Source organism: Cebus imitator, unplaced genomic scaffold, assembly GCF_001604975.1.
Source record: "Cebus imitator isolate Cc_AM_T3 unplaced genomic scaffold, Cebus_imitator-1.0 Scaffold433, whole genome shotgun sequence".
NCBI classification, from domain to species: Eukaryota; Metazoa; Chordata; class Mammalia; order Primates; family Cebidae; genus Cebus; species Cebus imitator.
In genome coordinates this window covers 695,580-716,499 of record NW_016107748.1, presented here as the reverse complement: position 1 = coordinate 716,499, position 20,920 = coordinate 695,580, and the positions used below count along the sequence as shown (strand labels likewise).

Here is a 20,920-nt window from a genome sequence, read left to right as displayed (position 1 = left end):
ACAGGCATTAAAAAGAAAGTGGTCTCTGAAGAATTAGGATAGAGACCACAATCTAGGTTTAAAAGAGTTAGCTTTGATTTTTCTTTAAACCTTAAGAAAAATGAAAATATAGTCCATTAGTTGGTAGACGGCAGAAATCAAGTAAGCTCTGTGAAGGTAAGAATATTTGTTTACTGCTATATCTCCAGACTCTAAACATGTTTAATGAATAAATACTAAAGTTGAAAAAAATCAACTTTAAAACATGCCCTTAACAGTATGATTCATTTTGCTCTGACGTAATTTCCTTTCTAGTATTAACTATTTATAACTAAGAAGTCTAGCATATAGTCATCTAACCATAAAGTAGGGGATTTTTATTAAAAGATTAAGAGTAAGAAATAAAAGACTAAATAAGGCCTTGAATAACTTTATTGAAATCTGTATAAATAAACATGCACATTTCAAATGTAAACTCAAGTGAACTCAAGTGCAGACAAAATTTTAACCTCTGTCATGCAGGAGGCTAGTTTACATTAAAAAAAAAAAAGAAGAAGAAGAAGAAAAAAAAAACCAAAGCAGCTTCTTAAAATACCAGGATGTTAAACCAGCTTTAATATCAAGATATAAAGCAAAGCCATGATCAACATACCTCATTTATCCTGGTCAAATGCATTTTTTTTTTAAAACTTTTAAATGCTAACATAAATAAATAATTTACCAAAATGTGCACTCACAGAGTGAACTTTTATTTACAATACACAATTTATAATCTATTGTATTTGATTAGTTCAAGTGAAGAACATTATACTTTTTGCTTTAATAGCAGTGGGACACAAAGCAATTTCTCAGGTAGTCGATACGTGAAATGTGCCCCAGCATTTAGGTTTTCTATTAAAGGCAGTATTGTATGCCAATTTACAATACATTCTTTCAACTAGATCAAAGGGAAAAAGCAGCAAATAAAAATGTTTCAAATGTTCACACATATTTTTGGCATCCTGGATCCTTGAATGTGGTGAACTAAAATCAAATTCAAGGTGTTTATGCTTTATATACTGTACAGGTTCTGACTCTGGAACATGCAAATGCCATTTCTCTTATAACAAGTTACCGTCTGAGAAAAGCTGTAAGGCTATGGTGAATTCCATCAGGAACACACAAAGAAAGTTAACAGACCTACCTTTATAGCCAATTGTCCATTAATGATTTAAAGGCCAGTATATGAAAAAAATCTCTCATCTAAGCTTGATGCAATTATTACTATGGATACAGAATACTATTAAGTCTGTCCTTATATTACAATAATTGGGAGAATTAAAGTTGCCAAATTACCATAAAATGGGGTAGAGAAAAACAGACAGCAAAAATTTTAATTTTGGACCAACACCAGATTAAAGATATGCATTTTAAAGCAAAATTGTTTTTGAACGTCTGAAGAATAGATCCCAATAGCAGTAGATAATACTTACATGTAACTGAAACATGACTTTAGATGGAATATGAAATCTAGAACCTGTTTCCACATTGGCAGTAAAATGAATATAATATTCTGGATTTTTAATGATACTACAAAAAGAAATATCTTTTCTAAGACTGTTTCTTGTATCATGATTTAGTTTTTTAATAGGCCCACATTGATTACCGGGATAAATTTGGAAATGTGGTTTCTGAAGAATGCTGCCGCAGTATTTATGCCACACTGATACTGCAGCTAAATATCATAGTAGTATATACGGCAGCCTAATGCACATGAACTAGATTATCCAAAAACTAAGTTCAGCCATAGTTTTCTTGCAGTATTATTAAAGCAAAATAAATGACCAACATCTACAAATTTAACATTTGTCATCAATTAACTCACATCCAAAAAAAAAAATCAAAGGAAACATAATTAATCAAAACAGCAGCAAACTTAAAAGGGATTTATTTGTGATTTCCTATATATATTTAGCTTGTAAATACAAGACTGTAAATGTATTAAGAGACAATTTGTTAAAGTTTTCATTGTGTTTCACTTCAAGTACTGCACAAGTTAAAATCTGATAAAGGATTTACATTCGGTTATCTGAAACTCCCCATCTCAGACTTTTGTTTTAATGTGGTGGGTAACTTCATCATTTCCACAGATACCACCAGCAGGAAAGTCTCTCTTTTATGGCTTCTGGGACTTTCATTAGTTAGTATGCATACAGTTTTCATTTTCTATATCATTGTCATTATCATTGCTATCTTCATCACTTTCTAATGGGATGCCAGTGGCAGCTGAAGCACCTTTAGTTTCTCGGTCAAGAGGAAAAAAGCCAGTTCCAGTGAAAGTGTCTTGTCTCTGGTAGAAGAGTACATATGCTGCTTTGGACTGTCAAAACAAAGGATGTTAAAATGGTCACGATTCCCAAAGATCACATTAAATACATTATGAATTTTTAGCTGGTCACCAATTTTGGTGTGAGGGTATAAGTCAGATAGAAAAAACCATGCATGGTCAAATGGAAGTTACTAAAATTCATTAACAATAAGACAATTTCTACTAAAGGAAGAACGGTCATCAGAATTACAAATCTTTATGTGCTTCTAAATTATTTGAACCAAGAAATAAATGCAACTGTATCACAGATTAACCTAGTTACTCTAACATGAAATAGAGTTCTATGCTTTCTTTCCTATCTTCTCTTAAGGAAGAGGTAAATTTCTTCCAATACTAGTCACTTCAACCCATGTTTGCTGTAGAGTCCAACTTTTCCTACCATCTTAAGGATACTGTTCCATCAGTCATCACTGTGTATCTTTAATGAGTCCTTATCCACTGGACTTTTCTCTTTCGCATTAAAAATTACCTAAGGCTTTTCCTAAGTCCCTCACCATTCTACCTCCTCTTCTAGCTGCCATGTACCTCTCTCTTCCCCTCTTCCTCATAGGGTGATAAACAGAGTAGTCAATACTCATCATTCACTGTCATGCACAGTTCTCAACTCAAAATAATCTAGCTTTCCCTCAAACCATTCTAGTAAAATGGCTTTCACTAGGGTCAATAACTTCATAAACAACTGAAATGGGTGCCTTTTTCAGTTCTTTTGGTCAATCTCTCAGTAGCATTTAATGCTGCACTATTTCTTTCTATCAACAAACAATGTTTTGCTTTTGTGACAACACAACTCAGATGTCCTATCTCTCTGGTTTTTCCTCAGACTCTTCTGTGGACTCACTAAATCCTGACCTTTAAACATACTATGTTCTGTCCTCAGCCTACCATTGTCTCAACATGTATCCTCTCACTAGGTGACTCATTTAAACCTATGGCTTCAACTGCTGCCTGAGGCTGACAACTCAAATGGATAACCTAAATCAGTTCTCACTCATTAACTCCAGTGTTATTAGTTCAAGAACCAAACAGAAATTTCCACACAGCTATCATACAGGCATCTCAAACTTCAACAGCAACTATTCTTCCTATATTCCCAATCTTCGCGAATGGTGAAATAAGAGTCATCTTAAACGTCTCCTTCTCTGGATTTCTACAACTATGATCTTTATTATATCTATCTTTTATCAAGTTATATTAATTCTGACCAGTAAATATCTCATAAATCCATTCTCCCCTTGTTTACACTGTTCTAACTACTATTTTAATTGCTTAAATTATGTGACAGTCTACTGTATGGCTTTTCTGTTTCTTTACTCAGTGTCTTCAGTCTGCCTTCTATGATGTTCTCAGAGAGAAGTTAAGACACAAATTGAACAATGTTATTCTCTTATTTAACAAGCTAATGGCTTCTCATAGTCTGTAACAAAATGTTTAAACAACCAGAATGCCACTTTTCTTGATCTAAGTGCTAAATTTATCTCCAGCCTAATTTCTTCCCCATGTCCCTTTAAGAGCTTTTCCTTTGAGTCATATTCAATTATGTGCTGTTCCCTTAAAATGTCATGCTTTGTCATGCCTCCTTGTTTTTGTAGATACTGTTCTCTTTGGTTAGAACACCTTTGTTTCTTTTGTTTAGTTTACTCTTATTTTTTACTAACAGACTCAGGTCAGACATCTTCACCACATGAACTTCTCTGTACTACAACTTCCCTGTATTGGTCTTATCCCCTTAAACCCCAAATCTGAGTTGAGACAAAAGTTCCCTTTCTAAGTGGCTATAGTAAGGTATTTAATAGTACTTAGCTGTAACTATTAATTTACTTATCTGTCTTCTTTACTTTATAAATTAGAGGCAGCTATCTTTTAAACTCTGGACTGAGAGATAACTGTCTTTTTTTTTTTTTTAACGGAGTCTGGCACTGTCTCCCAGGCTGTAGTGCAGCGGCGCAATCTCAGCTCACTGCAATCTCCACCTCCTGGGTTCAAGCAATTCTCCTGCCTCAGCCTCCCGAGTAGCTGGGACTACAGGCATGTGCCACCATGTCCAGCTATTTGTTTTGTGTTTTTAGTAGAGACGGGGTTTCACCATGTTGCCCAGGATGGTCTCAATTTCCTGACCTTGTGAGCGGGCCGCCTTGGCCTCCCAAAGTGCTGGGATTATAGGTGTGAGCCACAGCACCTGGCAAGAGATAGCTGTCTTTTTAACTCTGTTTAGAATGGAGTCCTTTGTGCATATCTATCTACCTATTTTTTTTTTTTTTTTTTTTAAAGACAGAGTTTTACTCTTGTTGCCCAAGATGGAGTGCAATGGTGTGATCTTGGCTCATTGCAATCTCTGCCTTCCGGGTTCACGTAACTCTCCTGCTTCAGCCTCCCAAGTAGCTGGGATTATAGGCGTATTCAATTTGTTCATTAAATGAAGAATCACTGCTAAAATGCATGGCAACAACAAATTCATATATTGTATATAAACAAGATAATTGTTTCTTTGAAGCCAAGATTAGGGCAGCGTTGTTAAAAAGACTGATGGAGAGGGTGGGCAATTTTAGGATGTTTGGGCTGGGAGAGTTAAGGAGAACAGAATTGAATTTCTTTTGCAGAACAAAAGAAATTAGGAGTTTAAGTATAAACCAAAAATGTGGTTAATTCAGACAAACACAATTTAAAAAATATTTATAGTGTTCAAGTCTCTTTTTTATCATAGATATAGGGAGACAAGTAACAGGATATGTATATGTATGTATCTGTATGTATATATATGTATACACATACACAAAACCATACTGAGTCAGCGGTGAATGATAAACTGATGTTAAGTGTGAAGAGATGGAACTTCCTAATTTTTCCACTATTCAGAAAATATTAATGTAGCAAGTACACAAGCATTAATATTTTAAAAATCTGTAGTTTGTTTTATCAAATTATGTCATTTTGAGTTGAAATACTTAATTTTCATAAGGCAGGATAAGACTTCAAAGATCACAGGTATGAAAAGGTATTTCAGGGATTTTTCTTCTCCTGTTTAAACATTCTGGCTTTGAGTAGTCAATGTCTAAAAAGTTAAGAGCTGAATCTACTTTCCAAAGAAAACTTAATTATTTTTATTAGAAACTCCATGTTGAAAACTACTAAAATTTTTTTCACCTTGCAATTTATGCTTTTATTAGTGGGCAAATTTAGAAGACAAATTTCTATTTAGGGGACAATTTGACATTTCTTTAAATAAGAATTGTCACTTTTAGCTACTCAAGCTACTAGAGTATAGATTACAGTGTTCCATGGGCCCCTTTTACTAATTTATATTCACTCCTTAAAACAGTGAATCCCATAGTTTTCAGGAAATGTAAGACAAGCTTACCACAATTTGGTCTTCAGATGCAGTGGAGACACTACTGTCATCAAAGTAGTACCATTTTCCATCATCTTTATTTTTTGCAAAAGCAGTATCTAATGAAAAAAATATAATCACTGTGACAAAAATGATCTTGGTTTTCTGGGGACTTCTCAAAAGCCTATAATCATCTATATAAGGAATATCTATTAAAACTGCCTGACAATCATCTATGAGGCTTATTTATTACACATTCAATTGACTCAAATGATTAAAGGTATTTTAGAATAATTTTCACAATTAGATGCCTAAAAAAATTTTCATGTAAGTTTAAACATACTTTTTTCATCTCAGGAAAAAACAGATTACTTTTAAATTCACAGAATAGCACTAATGACAATAAATGGTAATGAACATTTATGTAGTGCTTACTTTGTACCAGGCATAGTGTTATACACTTTACATGTATCATCTCATAAAGAAGGTATTATCGCTATTATTCTCCCCACCTTAGAGTTTGGAAATTAAGGCATCAAAAAAAGGATAATTTACTGAAGGTAGTATAGCTGTTAGTTAGCAGTTAGGATTTAAACCTAGACCTGTTTCTGACTTCAAAGTTTGAAATTTCCGCTATTATTAAATTTTCTATGACAATTTCTTTTCTGATAGCTCTACTCATTAAGCTATATATATATTTTTTTTTTAAATGCCAGAATCTCTTTCAGTTTTTAACAAAAGTACAATTGGTCCTCTGCATATAGGGGTTCTGCATCCCTGAACCCAGCCAACCACAGATCAAAAATATTTGGGGGAAAAAAATTCCACAAAGTTCTGAAGAATAAAACTTGAATTTGCCATGTACTGAGTACTATGTTGAATTCATGTGAATGAAGTGACATGCAGGCATCGTATTAGGTATTCTAAATAATCTACACATACAAGTATATGAGAGGATGTGAAAAGGTTATATGCAAATAGTACAATATTTTATATAAGGAATTTGAGCATCTGTGGTATCCACTGATACATAGGGATGACTCTACAGAGCAAGAAAAAGGCAAAAAGTGATTAATTCGTATAATTTTTAAAGAACTACTTTATCTTTAAGTAAAAAAAATGCCCCTTTTCCCATCCCATGTCTTACGTAAACTACCCAGTAAATGAAGAAATGAAGTTGCAAAATGTTCCTAAAATAATTATCTGTAGTCATTGCTTCTAAAAAGTGACACTTTGTAGGGTATGGTTTCTAAATAATTCTTCCCATCCTAAAGTAAAAATTATTATCCTTCCCATTCATATATAAATAAGAAATTGAGGTATTATCCTTAATATGGCTAAAACCAAAGGGCAATATTCTCTATTAAGTTACCTGTTTGGATGATGTTCAGAGGGAATGACATTATTTTGAAAGTAAGGTAATTATTATCTTTAGTGAAGCTTCATTGGAAGCCAGAAGAAAATTCAAAAGACAAACCAATCAACCAACTAACCAACCAGGCAACCAGCCAACCCACCACAATAAAGTAACAGCTTAAACTCTAAGTTGTTTAGTTAATGATTTAACTGAGCACCTACCCTGTGGAAGAAATGTTTCATATACTACCTGCTGTTGGTTACCTCTCCTCAAAAGTCAACCATGGAAAAAAAACCATAGAAGCAGAGGGAAGTTAAGGTCAAAGAAGGTAACAAAAAAACTGAGAACACTGTTCTCAATATGTCACTGATATGATTAACGGCATATCAGAGTGAACTAACTCAAGGATATTTCTGTGTGCATGCAAGATGACTGAAGAATGCGACAGAATGGCTGGAGGCAGAAATGAGAAGACAATTTGGAAGAAAGCTTTTAAATTTCATGCTTCAATCTTTGTCACAGAAATTAGCAATATTCAGGCTACCTACATCAGAGTCTTATTGCTGTTGGGTTAGCCCTCTTGGGCTAACAAAATATTTCACACCTAATATGATTGTACCCCATGCACTCTGGTTAAAAATCAGCCTTGGTGAGGAGTAGAAGGAAACAGCAGTGGGCTGAACAGCTTCCTTTGAGCACGCCCTTCCCTATTTTCTCCCCTCCCAGCTACATATAGGACCTCTGCTAAGCTGTTGCTGTGTATGCTGTATTGTTTCTTGACCTGTATCCTGTCTTAAATCTAAGTCAACCTGGTGCTGGGTGAAGCCTTTTGTGTGCTGTGAGTTTGTCAATCTCAATCCAAGACCACTGCAGAGCAGATGCTGCATTTAGATCTGTGTGATTTACATGAGATACATTCAACAAAAAGGCACAGAGAGTTTGTAAATTAAATGATGATATCCAAAAGAAAGCTAGAGTAACACTTGTAATATCCGAGAAAAAGAAAAAAGGGGCAAAGAATGTCAAATCCTGGTGTAAAAGGAACAACACAGAAAGAAGAGCTACCCATTATGAACATAAATGTAATTATGCAAAATATTAATAAGGACTAATAAAACTGTTGGGAGAAGCAGGTCAATCAACACTTCAGTAGGAGTCCTGACAAATTCCTCTCAGGAATAAAATGAACATAAAAAATAACCAGGGAGAGTAATGGTTTGAATACAGTTGATAAGCTTAAGCTATCAGAGATACAAAGAACTCCATATCTAAATGGGAAATGTATATATTTTTCTAAGCATATAAATATTTAAGGAACAGACCATGTATGTATTAAGACATTGGGAACTTTCAGACTCCTAAAGATTAATAAAGACAATGTTCTCAACTGCTATGTAATAACTGAAAGAACAAAGTGACAAACTGTATATTTGTAAACTAAACATATGATTAAATAACATTGGGCTAATTAGGAAATCATAAAGGAAATTAAAACATACACACAACTGAAAGACAATAAAAATATGAAGTACAGCTAAAGCAGTACTTAGCAGAATATTTATAGCCTTTATTTTCGGCCTTCAATATAGGAGAAACAATGAAGAGCAAAAAGGTTAAGCATTTAACTCAAGAAATTATAAGAAGAGTAACATAGAAACCCAAAGTAACAAGAGGAACCATACAATGAAGGGAAGAGAAGAAATCAATTAGATAGAATAAATACATACAGGTGAGGTGTGGTGGCGTGCACTTGCAGTCCCAGCTACTCAGAAGGCTAAGGTAGGAGGAACGCTTGAGCCCAGGAGTTCAAAACCAGCCTGGGCAACATAGTGAAACTCCATCTCTACTAAAAGTGCACAAAAATTAGCTGGGTGTGGTGGCCTGTAGTCCCAGCTACTCAGGAGGCAAAGCTGGTAGGATCATTTGAACCCAGGAGGTGGAGGTTGCAGTGAGCCAAGATCATGCCACTGTACTCCGGCCTGAGTGACAGAGAGAGACCTGGTCTCAAAAAAGATAAATAGATAAAAAAGAATACATACATACAACAAAAATAAAAATCTGATAAGATGAAAAGCTAATTCTTTGAAAAGATTAATAAGAGAGAAATCTGGAAAGACTAACTTTTTTTTTGAGATGGAGTCTTGCTCTGTTGCCAGGCTGAGTGCAGCAGTGTGATCTCAGCTCACTGCAACCTCTGACTCCCTGGTTCAAGTGATTCTCCTGCCTCAGGCTCCCAAGTAGCTGGAATTTACAGGCAGGCGCCACCAAGCCAAGCTAATTTTTGTATTTTTAGTAGAGGCAGGGTTTCACCCTGTTGGCCAGGATGGTCTCAATCTGCTGACCTCGTGATCCTCCTGCCTGCGCCTCCCAAAGTGCTAGGATTACAGGCGTGAGCCACCACACCCAGCCAGAAAGATTGACTTAAAAAAAAAAAAAAAAAAAAAAAAGAGAAAAAGAATGAAAAAAGACAAAAACAGAGTAATATAAGTATTATAAACAGTTCTTAAATTAGAAAACATAAATGAAATGTATACATTTTTAGACACAAAGATAACATCAAAATATACACAAAAGGAAAAAGAAAACCGAACACACCAATATGCATGACGTAAATAAAAACAATTATTGTAAACCTAGATGGCTTTACAGGTTAATTCTACTAGACTTTGATGAATAGTCAATTCCTGTATTGTACTAGATGTTCCAAAAAAATAGACAAAGGATAAAGCATCCTAGCTTGTTTTATGACTCCAATCTTTATTCTAAACTAAGATAAATGAAAATATAAAAAACTTACAAGACCATTTCACTTATGAATGAAACTGTTGACAACCCTAAATAAATTGGACTAAATCCAGCTATGTATCAAAAGATATACAAAGATAAGTAGGATATATCCAAGGAATGCAAATATTGTTCAACAGAAAAATCGATCGCTTGCAGAATGTAGAGTGGAACAATCTGACAACACTTACTTAAACTCAGCAATCTCACTTTTGGGTATGCAGCCCAAAGAAATTCTTACATAGGATACCATAAACAATTGTTTATCGGTCTTACAGTGGTAGAAAGTGAAAGGCAATTTAGAAGTCCATCATGAGATAAGTGGAGAGATAAAATATGGTAGATGTAAATCATGAGCAGTGAGTGAGAAACAACTGACTAAACAGACACAAAATAACATAGATAAGTCTTAGTAAGAGTCAAGACCTAGTGAGAGAGATACCACAGTACTAATTATATAAATGAATAAATATTAATGATTTACAAGAGTATATGCATCAAACATGTTAGAAAGCAAAGGGGAAGGAGACTGTGGAGGGAAATGCACTCTAAATAAGACAACAACATTCCCTCCTGGGCCCTGAACTGAAGAGTATGATGAACTCAATCCTCTATATCGAGTGTGAAAAAAAAAAGGTTCAAAAGCTGACTCATTCATTAATCAATATTGAACTACTATATGCAAGACACATCTGATATTTTATCCTTAAGAATTAATAAATATCTTAAAGAAAAAAGTCTGGAGTTCTTCAAACACCATGATTTGGGTAAAAAGGCAAACTGTCAACTTACAGTGTCCTCCTCCCATCCCTCCATAGTGGTTGGAAACAGCAATCAAATTATAGCGGCAAGGACCTGCATTTGGATTAATTAAGAATTCCGACATATCCAAGTCACTGTTTAAAAAAGAAATCAAGTTAATTTTATGTTGTCCCTAAATGCAATGAATTCTATTCCCTTCTGCCATTGTTGTTTGACATATATGTGTGTGTGTGTGTGTGTGTGTGTATGTGTGTGTGTGTGTGTGTGTGTGTATGTGTGTGTGTGTGTGTGTGTGTGTATATATATATATATATCTCATTAAAGAAATTGTGAGTCAAGTAACTTACAAAACAAATCATACATGTACCTCTGAGATATTAATGTTTTGGCAAAGACTTGTTTATGGGTTGAAAATGTTAAAATGTTTTATTGAGTATATCATAGAGATATCTGCACTCTCATGTTCGTTGCAGCAATGTTCACAACAGCTAAGATCTGGAAACAACAACCAAATCTCATTGATTTGATGGAACTACATGTTGCAATGTTGATGGAACTAAGTGTCCATCAACAGATGAATGGTTAAAAAAAGTCTGGTACATATACACAATGAAGTACTATTCAGCCATAAAAAAGAATGAGATCCTGCCATTTCCAACAACATGGATGGAACTGGAGATCATTATGTTAAATGAAATAAGCCAGGCACAGAAAGATAAACATCACATGTTCTCATTTGTGGGATCTAAAAATCAAAACAACTGAACTCATGAACAGAAAGAGTAGAAGGATGGTTAACAGAGGCTGGGAAGGGTGGGGATGGTAATGAGCTAAAAAAAAAAAAAAAAAGAATGAATAAAACAACTATTTGATCACACAATAGGGTGACTATAGTCAATAATAATTGTACATTTAAAAATAACTAAGAGTGTGATTGGATTGTTTGTAACAGAAAGGATAAATGCTTGAGAGGATGGATATTCCATTCTCCATGATGTGACTATTTCACACTGCATAAAAACATCTCATGTACCCCACAAATATATACACCTACTATGTAGCCACAAAAATTAAAAAATAAATAAATACAAATGTTGAATGTTGTTATTCAGATTAACGTTTTTATGCTAACACATTTAATTCTCAGTATATCAGGAGAAAAAGCCATCACTATTTACCACCTGGGTCCAATGGATCTTTATTTTAAAGTCAATTTTATAAAGTAGTTTATGGGCAGGGTGGGAGGTTAAAAAAAAAGGAAGTGATTTATATGAAGAAAAATACAAGAATAGTAAAAACAACTTTCTCAGAAGTTTTAAAAAATATTAATATATCAAACCCTAATTTTTATTCTACATTTGTTGGCTTTGATGACCTATACACCTGAAATGGGCAACATCCTTTGAATGTAACTGACTAATCATAATCTATCATTCAAGAACCTGGAAAATGACCATCTTGTAAATAGGTTATTATTATTTCTGGTTATTCTTTTTGTATTTGCATCATTAAAAAGCAATAATGATTCTAATTTTTAAATACATCTCTAACAGATTCTAGTTTGTCATTACTCCTGATTCTTTTTCTTATTCTTACATTGCCAAATGCTACATTATTAAAAACTTTTAATGGCTCACTATTTTGTTAAAAAGAAAATGAGCTTTTTTTCATTCAATAATTATATATAATTTTCATTTTTAAATTTATAACCATCAATTAGAATGAGCAATCCAATAAATATTTTGTTTTATGTAATCTATTTACTTCTAGTTACCTTTGTAGATACACCTGCCATTAGCATTTGTCCATTTACTAAGTGTATCAAGTAAATTTTAGTGCACAAATACCACAGAATGTAAAATAATACCATTGAAAGTTCTCTTTGCAAAATGGGAGAGTACAAGTTCTTGTGCAAAATATTGTGTGACAAAGTCCTTCCTGTTGAATGACTAAGTGATTGAGAATACAATGTTCTCTTTTTGTCATTCTGAATTTACAACTGTTTAGTAAAAGCAGGGGGTAAAAGAAAAAAAAAAAGAATATGAAGATGTATAGATTTTTTTTTATATCTTTTTACAGACAAGATTGGGGTGCATTCAAGTTGGTATGGCCATAAATATATCTTTTTACAAATATGATGTCATACAGTGGCAATAGGAAAACTGAAGGATGATGCAATAGGGATGATTTATTTCACTACTGTGTTATCCTTCTAAACAATTCCATTATTCTGTTTTATTTTAGTCTTTTTGAAAATAGCATATTAAGGGCTGGGCAAGGTGGCTAATGACTGTAATTCCAGCACTTTGGAAGGTCAAGGCGGGAGGATCACTTGAGGTCAGGAGTTCGAGACCAGCCTGTTAAATATGGTGAAATCCTGTCTGTACTAAAAATATAAGTGATGGCAGGTGCCTGTAATCCCAGCTACTTGCGAGGCTGAGGAAGGAGAATCACTTGAACCCAGTAGGTGAAGGTTGCAATGAGCTGAGACTGTACCACTGCACTCCAGCCTGGGCAACAGTGTAAAACTCCGTCTCAAAAGCCAAACAAACAAAAAACCAAACTGGCATATTTAGGAATAAGTGATGAGTAATGATTAAATAATTCCTAGGATAAACAAAATCACTAAGTACCATAAAGTATCTTAGATTTATAAATCAGACCAATTAACCCATAGATAATGTTATACAGAAGGAGTTTTATTATTTTTTAAAAGTATATTTTCGGCCAGGTGTGGTGGCTCACGCCTATAATCCTAGCATTTTGGGAGGCAGAGGTGAGTGGATCACCTGAGGTCAGGAGTTCAAGACCAGCCTGGCCATCATGGTGAAACCCTATCTTTTTTAAAAAAAGAGTATATTTTCTCTTTGGTCTTTGGAAAATCTCTAAAAAAATAAAATAAAAATTTTGAAACACCGATCCTTATAAATCGTTAGAACTACTCAAAAACAAACTTGAAAGCTGAAATTGGGTCCAATGACATCTGATGTTTACTAGAGGATAATAACTATGGCCAGGCCTAGTGGCTCACACCTGTAATCCCACAACTTTGGGAGACCGAGGTGGGCAGATCACGAGGTCAAGAGTTTGAGACCATTCTGGCCAACATGGTGAAACCCTGTCTCTACTAAAGAAATACAAAAATTAGCTGGGCATGGTGGTGCTCGCCTGTAGTCCCAGCTACTCAGGAGGCTGAGGGAGGAGAATCACTTCAATCTGGGAGGTGGAGGTTGCAGTGAGCCGAGATTGTGCCACTGCACTCCAGCCTGGTGACAAAGAAAGACTTTGTCTCACACACACACAAAAAAAGAATAATAACAAAAAGCATCAGTTCGAAAGAAGAGTTGCCCAATGCTTATAAGTACAATTAAAACTTACTTGATAGGAAAATCAACTAAGGTATCCAACTTGTCTCTCATATATCGACTGTAAGAAAATCTCTTGAGATGTACCACAAGTACCGGAGGCAGGGACCACAAATCCAATTTCTTTGTGGCTTGCTGATGTTCTTTGCAATTCGGACAATACCTAAGAATAAAAAGAAGCATTTAAAGCTTGAGAGAAGTACAAACAACCCCCATTAATGAAAATAATAGACCAGAAATGTTTGGAAAGTTCTACATTTATTCAGTGGGCAATTATCGTATGCCTAATATGTACTAGGTTGAAAGCAACTCTTTTTACTATTTTTATTTTCAACACATTTTTCAAATAGATTTAACCATTATAAATTAATATACAAATACATATTGAAATAAATAATGAGGACTAGATTATTTCTTTTTTAGTATGAGAAAAAGACATAGATCGCAAATTTGTGCTGGAAGATAGGTATTAGAAAATCTGAAAACTTCTGGGCTGTAATGGAACACCACCACAAAATATATCCCTATACTTTTCCTAAAAAGCTTTTCTCAAAATGATTACATAGCTAAAATTTCTTGGAAAAAAAGTAAGATGAATTATTAACAGTATAATGACTATTATGGAAAACACAGTAATGAAATTAAGGCAACACTATAATAGGTTTTTATTTTTTAATTTTTTTGAGATGGAGTCTCACTCTGTCAACAGGCTGGAGTACAGTGGCACAATCTTGGCTCACTGAAACCTCCACCTCCTGGGTTCAAGCGATTCTCCTGCCTCAGCCTTCTAAGTAGCTGGGATTACAGGCAAATGCTACCACACCCAGCTAATTTTTTTGTAACTTTAGTAGAGACGGGGTTTCACCATGTTGACCAGGATGGTCTCAATCTCTTGACCTTGTGATCGCCCACCTTGGCCTCCCAAAATGCTGGGATTATAGGTGTGTGCCACTGCGCCCAGCCTGTAATAGTATTTTTTAAAACATTCCCATCCCTCTTAATAGGCTATAACTTACTATATAAAGAAAGCTTTAGTATTTAAAACCAAAGAGCTTTAAATACTAAAGCTTTCTAAAGCTTTAGAAAGCTTTAGTATTTATTATCAAAAGGAATTTAGTAATTACTTTTCAACTTGATGTGGCACACAGCTCAGAATAAATTCTTAAAGAAAACAAAAACAATTATTTAATTTTGTCTCTTACCAGGGATCTTCAGCACCTAGCTTTTCTTTTGTTGTAAAAAGTTCAATGCAATCTTTTAATTTCACAAAGGGTTTTTTAGGAGGTTTATACTCCACACTTTCATGTTTTTCAAAGTCCTAAAGAGAAGTATTTCTTGAGTTAAGAGAACAAATGAAACAAAACTCATTTTAGTGATACCATCTTACTATGAATAATAATGAAAACTCCTAAATTTTCTCAAAAGAATCGTAAAGCTTCTTTCAGTTGAGATTTATACCATACTTCTAAATAATTCCTTTATACTCCTATATGGATGACCAAAGCATGTTCAAAACAAACTTTGAATCTTTAAAAAAAAAAAAGGTATTTTTGCAAAGACTTTCTTTTTTAGTTCATGACTAATTTTTTACTGGCAAAATAAATGTATTTGGTGCAAGCAAAGAATGTAACAAAACAGTATTATTATCTCTGGTAATTACATAAAGTAAATCAAGGATAGGTAAATGAGTGAGCGAGTGATGACTTACCTCAGCAGCATTTTCATCAAAATATCTTTTTTTCAAATCAGGATCCCAATCCAAAGCAAGAAAAGATCTTTCTAAGGTGGAAAACATATTTTTTCTTTAAAATTTAATATGTCTTAGTATTAAAATATATTTTAATGTTAGGATATATATAAGAATAAATAAATAGCAATCTTTTCTACTTGTACCAGGTGATTAGGGCTAATAGCAGTTTCCAAGTCATTGAAATAATTTAAGAGTTTTAAAAAAGACAGAAAACTTAAGCATAAGTTCAATCTCCATTTATAAAACATAGACACACATTTTACTCTACTAAGATATTAGGGCCTTTCATATGAAATTTGAAATAGAAAAGTAAATGGCAGTTTTCTTGACAGAGCTGAATTTCATGGTTTTTAACTAAAACAAACAAACAAAAAGTGCTCTGCGTGTTTAATGTTCAAGCCATTTTTCACAAATACTTACCATCTAGCCTAAGCTGCCTATCATCAAATCTTATATGCCTGGTATCATCTTTGATGTAGTTGATATCAGTATTGCCTAAGTTGTTGAACTGGAATGTAAACAATCGTTTTTTGTGTCCCGTGAGTTGACCTTTGCAAGTGTCCTCAGTACATAATCCATTTTCAGAATCATTATCTCCTCCAACTGAATCTTCAGACTGACTGTTTTCATTCTCTGAGGGAAGTTCTTGATCCTGGCTGGATTCATCATCTGGCTCATCTGTTTCCATTTCACCTAATTTCAGATATTAGAGAGCTTTAGATAAGCCCAATGTTATATTTAGGTTTGCAGGTATTTTTTATTTCTTTAATTCCCACTTTCTTAACTTTTTCTCTGAAGCAATTATCTAAGTGAAACATTTTTATAAGTTAACAGAAAAGTCTTACTTGGTGAGCCTTCTTCATGTATGCCATTTGGGCCATTCCCATTAATATTTTGGTCCTTACAGCAGTGTAGGGATCCTTCAGTTTCTTCAGTTTCAGTAGATATTTTGACATATCGACTTAAATAAAATCAGAAATCAAACAAGTTCAGTACTATAAAGATAAAAACTTTAAAAAAAGTTTTCTATCAGTAAAACAAAACTTTTTAATGTGATAACAGTGGTCACTTAGCTGATTCAAGGGTGAATTCAAACTTACAGTATCATAAGTGTAACTGACTAGTAATTTGTTTTGCTTGTCATTATAAAAATAATTAATAGTTACTTTTAGGTTAAATGTCAAATGTTTGTTGCAAATAATTTCTCAACTTATCCTCATTTAGACGGTATATATTATTGCTAAAAACACTTATATTTGTATAATGTGACCTATATATATGGGTTATGAAACTATAACAATTAGATATGCATGAAAGAATACTAAATATATCAGCATTCAAGGGTAAAAGAAAGGAATCAAATAACATTTTTGATAACTTTATAATTTAAATCAAGAGTTTTAGGAAGGCAAAAACTAGGCTGCCTTACAATACTATTAATCATGAACTGGTAAGAAATGAAGCATTTGACATTTGTTATTGTTTTACAAATAATAAACAAAATTTATTATTAAACAAAATTGAGATAATACAGACTTGTGTAATTATATTCTGATAGTACCTTTTGTGTTTATTTTTACCAGCTATTTCATATTTTATTCCCATATTTATTTTGTCAATATAGAATTGTCTGGTTCTTACCACATTCTCAAGAGCAGGAGATTATAAAGTTTGTCTTCAGTATTGTTTCGTGGTACAGCCATAAGAAAAGGTTGACCAAAAAGTGAAGAACCCGTATGGTGGGTATAACTTGAGTGTCTGAATTTTTCTCTTAGGCAAACAGGAATAATCACATGCTCTGTATCTTCGGTCCTATTGATGTTAATTTCAAACCTACAAGGACAAAACTGACCATAAACTCTCAAAATTTTATGTTACTTCTTTTGATTTTTTTTTCAAGTAATATTTTGCACAATGAGTTTTATACTTACACATAAATATCATCCCGTTCCATAATACTACTAAGGTTTTCATCCATAGCGAATATTCTGTGAAATCTATGATTGTATATATCAGTAACTATCATCTAGAAAGAAAAGAATTTCTATTAAACTGGTTTTACAACACTGAGAAACTAAATGCCAACTTGTATACTTCAACCCCAGAAACATCTTACCTTATCTGCAGGTATTCCTGACAAAGTAGACAATGCTGTACAAAGATCTAATATGTTTCCAATTTTGGGGACAACCACTTTGTACTAAAAAACAAACCAAAAAAATTGTTAAAAATTTATTATTTTGGGAAAAAAAATTCAGTAAATGAGAGTGACCTCATGGTTGTTTCCTCATATTCATTTGGCATTTGGCTCACAGTGTTTGTTTCCAATCTTGCCACCATCCTGGATCCTAGGTGACAATGTCCACATGGATAATTTGTCCTAGTCTTATCATTTCCTTGGCTCCTCAATTCAAAGGCCTACACTTGCATTCATTCAACCTTAGTCAACTTATTAGATCCTATCATCACTTGAAACTGCTCCCACTTTTGCTATTTTTTTTTTTTTTTTTTTTTTAGGACAGGGTCTTACTCTGTTGCCCAGGCTGGAATGCAGTCACATGATCTTGGCTAACTGAAGCCTCAATCTCCCAGGCTCAAGCCATCTTCCCACTTCAGCCTCCCTTGTAGCTAGGACTACAGGTGTGTGCCATCATGACTGGCTAATTTTTATTTTTTAGAGACAAGGTATCACTATGTTGCCCAGAACGGTCTCAAAATCCTGGACTCAAGTGATCCTTCTGCCTCAGTCTCCCAAAGTGCTGGGACTACAGGCATGAGCCACTGCATCTAGCCCCAATTTTACTATCTTAAACTAATGGTTACTGTCTAACCACTACTTCCTACTTCTCCTGGAAATGCATTCTTATCTATTCTTGGCTTGCACAGAGATTTCTATTCCTTTTAACTCTGTTTTCCCCCAGTTAACCAGCTACCTACTGTCTTCTTGCCCTTCTATCCAGGCCCAACATACTTTATCACAAGCTTTTAATGTCTTTGTTACTCAATTTTACTCATTCCACTCTTGCTAAATTTTCTCAGAGCTGTTCAGATGTGCTTGAGAAAATTTCCCAATTTTAGATGCTGGTGTGCTACAAATTCACAGTGCCCAATCTCAACTGATCCTTTGACAGTACCCAGAAATAATTCTGCGTATCACATATTTGCTTCTTCTCTCATCTATCTCAATAGCTATTTAAAATCTTCACTGGGCTGGGTGCAGTGGCTCATGCCTGTAATCCCAGCACTTTGGGAGGCCAAGGCAGGTGGACTTAAGCCCAAACATTTGAGACCAGCCTGGACAACATGGCAAAACTCTATCCCTACAAAAATACAAAAAATTAGCCAGGCATGGTGGCACACGTAGTAGTCCAACTACGTGGGAGTCTGAGGTGGGAGAATTGTTTGAGCCCAGGAGGCGGAGGTTGCAGTGAGCTGAGATCATACCACTGTACCCTAACTTGGGTGACAGCGCAAGGCCCTGTCTCAAAAAAAAAAAAAAAAAAAAAAAGTCTTCACCATTCTTTAGGCTTCCTATTTCACTACTGCTCCCTTCATATCAGCAGAATATCTGTTTCACCTCAAAAACTGAAGCTACTGGGTGGGAAAACCTCCAACTTCCTGTTTTCCTACTAACTTATTTTAATCCATGTAGCTAATTTTCTGTCTCTTGCAACACATGGAAAGAGAGGTGTCTATCATCTTATTTATGGCTAGCCTTAGCATCTATGCTCTGAATCTATGCTGTTTTGCTTTCTCTGTGACCTACACCCAGCAATTGTTCTTTCTTCCACTTTATGCTGACTCTTGCATAAGCACTGGAATATAAAGTCTCTCAAAAAACAAGAGTCCCTCATTGCTTTCCCTCTAATAATTCCCTTCTAATTATCTCCCCCTCTCCTTTATATTATAAATAGCTTTATTAGTGGTATCTATATTACTAACTTCCTTATCTCCCGTTTACTTTTTAACCTGTTTCCAAGGTTATCAATATTGTTGTACAACTTACCAGTTTTTTATCGACCTCTTTGTAATATGACTGCTGACCACTTTCTCCTTAAAAAAATTCCCTTTCCTTATAACACAACTACTTCTTAATTATTTTCTACTGTTGTTGATCATATTCTCCTTTTGAAGCTCTCCTATAGTGTTCTTCAGAGTTTTGTCTTTAGCCCTCTTCTCAATTTTATATGCTCTCTTCAGACGAGTAACAGTATCTCCTGATTTGCTTTGGCCAGTCCTGGATTAGCCTGCTATCCTAGTATAATTATTATTGACAGTCCCTTCTATTTTCAAAAGAGTTCTTGCTTAGATGATGAATCACAAGGTCACCTTAGCCTTAAGTGATCTCATCTTTATAAAACACTGACTATCATTTTCATAGAGCTCATTGCCCAATTTGTATCTAAAGCAGTCTTTCTCCTTTGGTCTAGATAAACAAATTCAATGCCTACTGGATATCTCTACCTAAATGTTCCTCATGCATCTGTAAGTCAACATTTCCAATGCTAAACACAGGTTTAGGTCATGTTGGGCCATCATGCTCAATACTAAAATAGATTCCTTCTTCAACTTGTTCTTCCTATATATCCCATTAAAACAGCACTATTGTCTCCTGTTTTCCAGCCAAGTAAACTTGGCATCATTTTTGAATATACATAAACATTTTCACTTCCCACATTCAACTGGTTCTTCAAACTACCATCCTGACACGAATCTTCAGCGTTCAAGCGTTTGTCATTTGTCTGTCATCCGATCACGAAAAGCTTCTTACCTGGTCTTAGTACTAAGCTTTTCTAACTAATTGCTATGCCAGCCAGAATCATCTTTCTCAAACACAATTCAGGCCATATAATATCTATACTTAATAGTCTTTAATGGCTTCCCTAGTTTTTAGGATGAAGTTCAAAATTCTTACACTGGCATCAAAGTTCTTTGTGATTTATCTCCTGCTTGCTATATTAACTACCTGTAGGTTACAGAACTGGGCCATGTCCTCTTTTGCCATAAGCTTTTTGTACATGCCATTCTCTTGGCCTATAATGCTTTTATTTCTAGTTTTCACGTGCTTACAACCTAATTGTCCTTCAGAATTCATCATAGGCCTCATAACCAGTTTGGGTGGGTTGCTCTTTCTGTGTTCTCCTGCAGCACCCTGTCATAGCAATTTTCACACTGTATGACTAGCTTATTGAAGAACAAGGAGTAGAAACACCATTATATTTCTAGCACC

General features: G+C 34.4%; 1 protein-coding gene across 8 annotated transcripts in view; it reads right to left on the bottom strand.

Annotated features, from left to right (window-relative positions):
- Window positions 1–393: 393 nt before the first annotated feature.
- USP15 (ubiquitin specific peptidase 15) overlaps window positions 394–20,920 on the bottom strand; it is a 146,410-nt gene continuing 125,883 nt past the window's right edge. For 5 of the 8 annotated variants that reach the window (XM_017510182.2, XM_037731944.1, XM_037731947.1 and 2 more), the window contains 11 exons: window positions 17,807–17,890; window positions 17,622–17,716; window positions 17,332–17,523; window positions 16,536–16,651; window positions 16,111–16,383; window positions 15,649–15,719; window positions 15,143–15,258; window positions 13,954–14,103; window positions 10,606–10,709; window positions 5,703–5,791; window positions 394–2,338 (listed from right to left, as the gene is read on the bottom strand). In XM_017510182.2, coding sequence (XP_017365671.1) covers window positions 2,156–2,338; window positions 5,703–5,791; window positions 10,606–10,709; window positions 13,954–14,103; window positions 15,143–15,258; window positions 15,649–15,719; window positions 16,111–16,383; window positions 16,536–16,651; window positions 17,332–17,523; window positions 17,622–17,716; window positions 17,807–17,890 — 1,473 coding nt within the window. In that variant the 3' untranslated portion in view covers window positions 394–2,155. Of the gene's footprint in view, window positions 2,339–5,702; window positions 5,792–10,605; window positions 10,710–13,953; window positions 14,104–15,142; window positions 15,259–15,648; window positions 15,720–16,110; window positions 16,384–16,535; window positions 16,652–17,331; window positions 17,524–17,621; window positions 17,717–17,806; window positions 17,891–20,920 lie in introns of those variants that run through there. The other 3 variants (XM_017510183.2, XR_001819555.2, XR_005197127.1) reach the window with 3 other exon arrangements.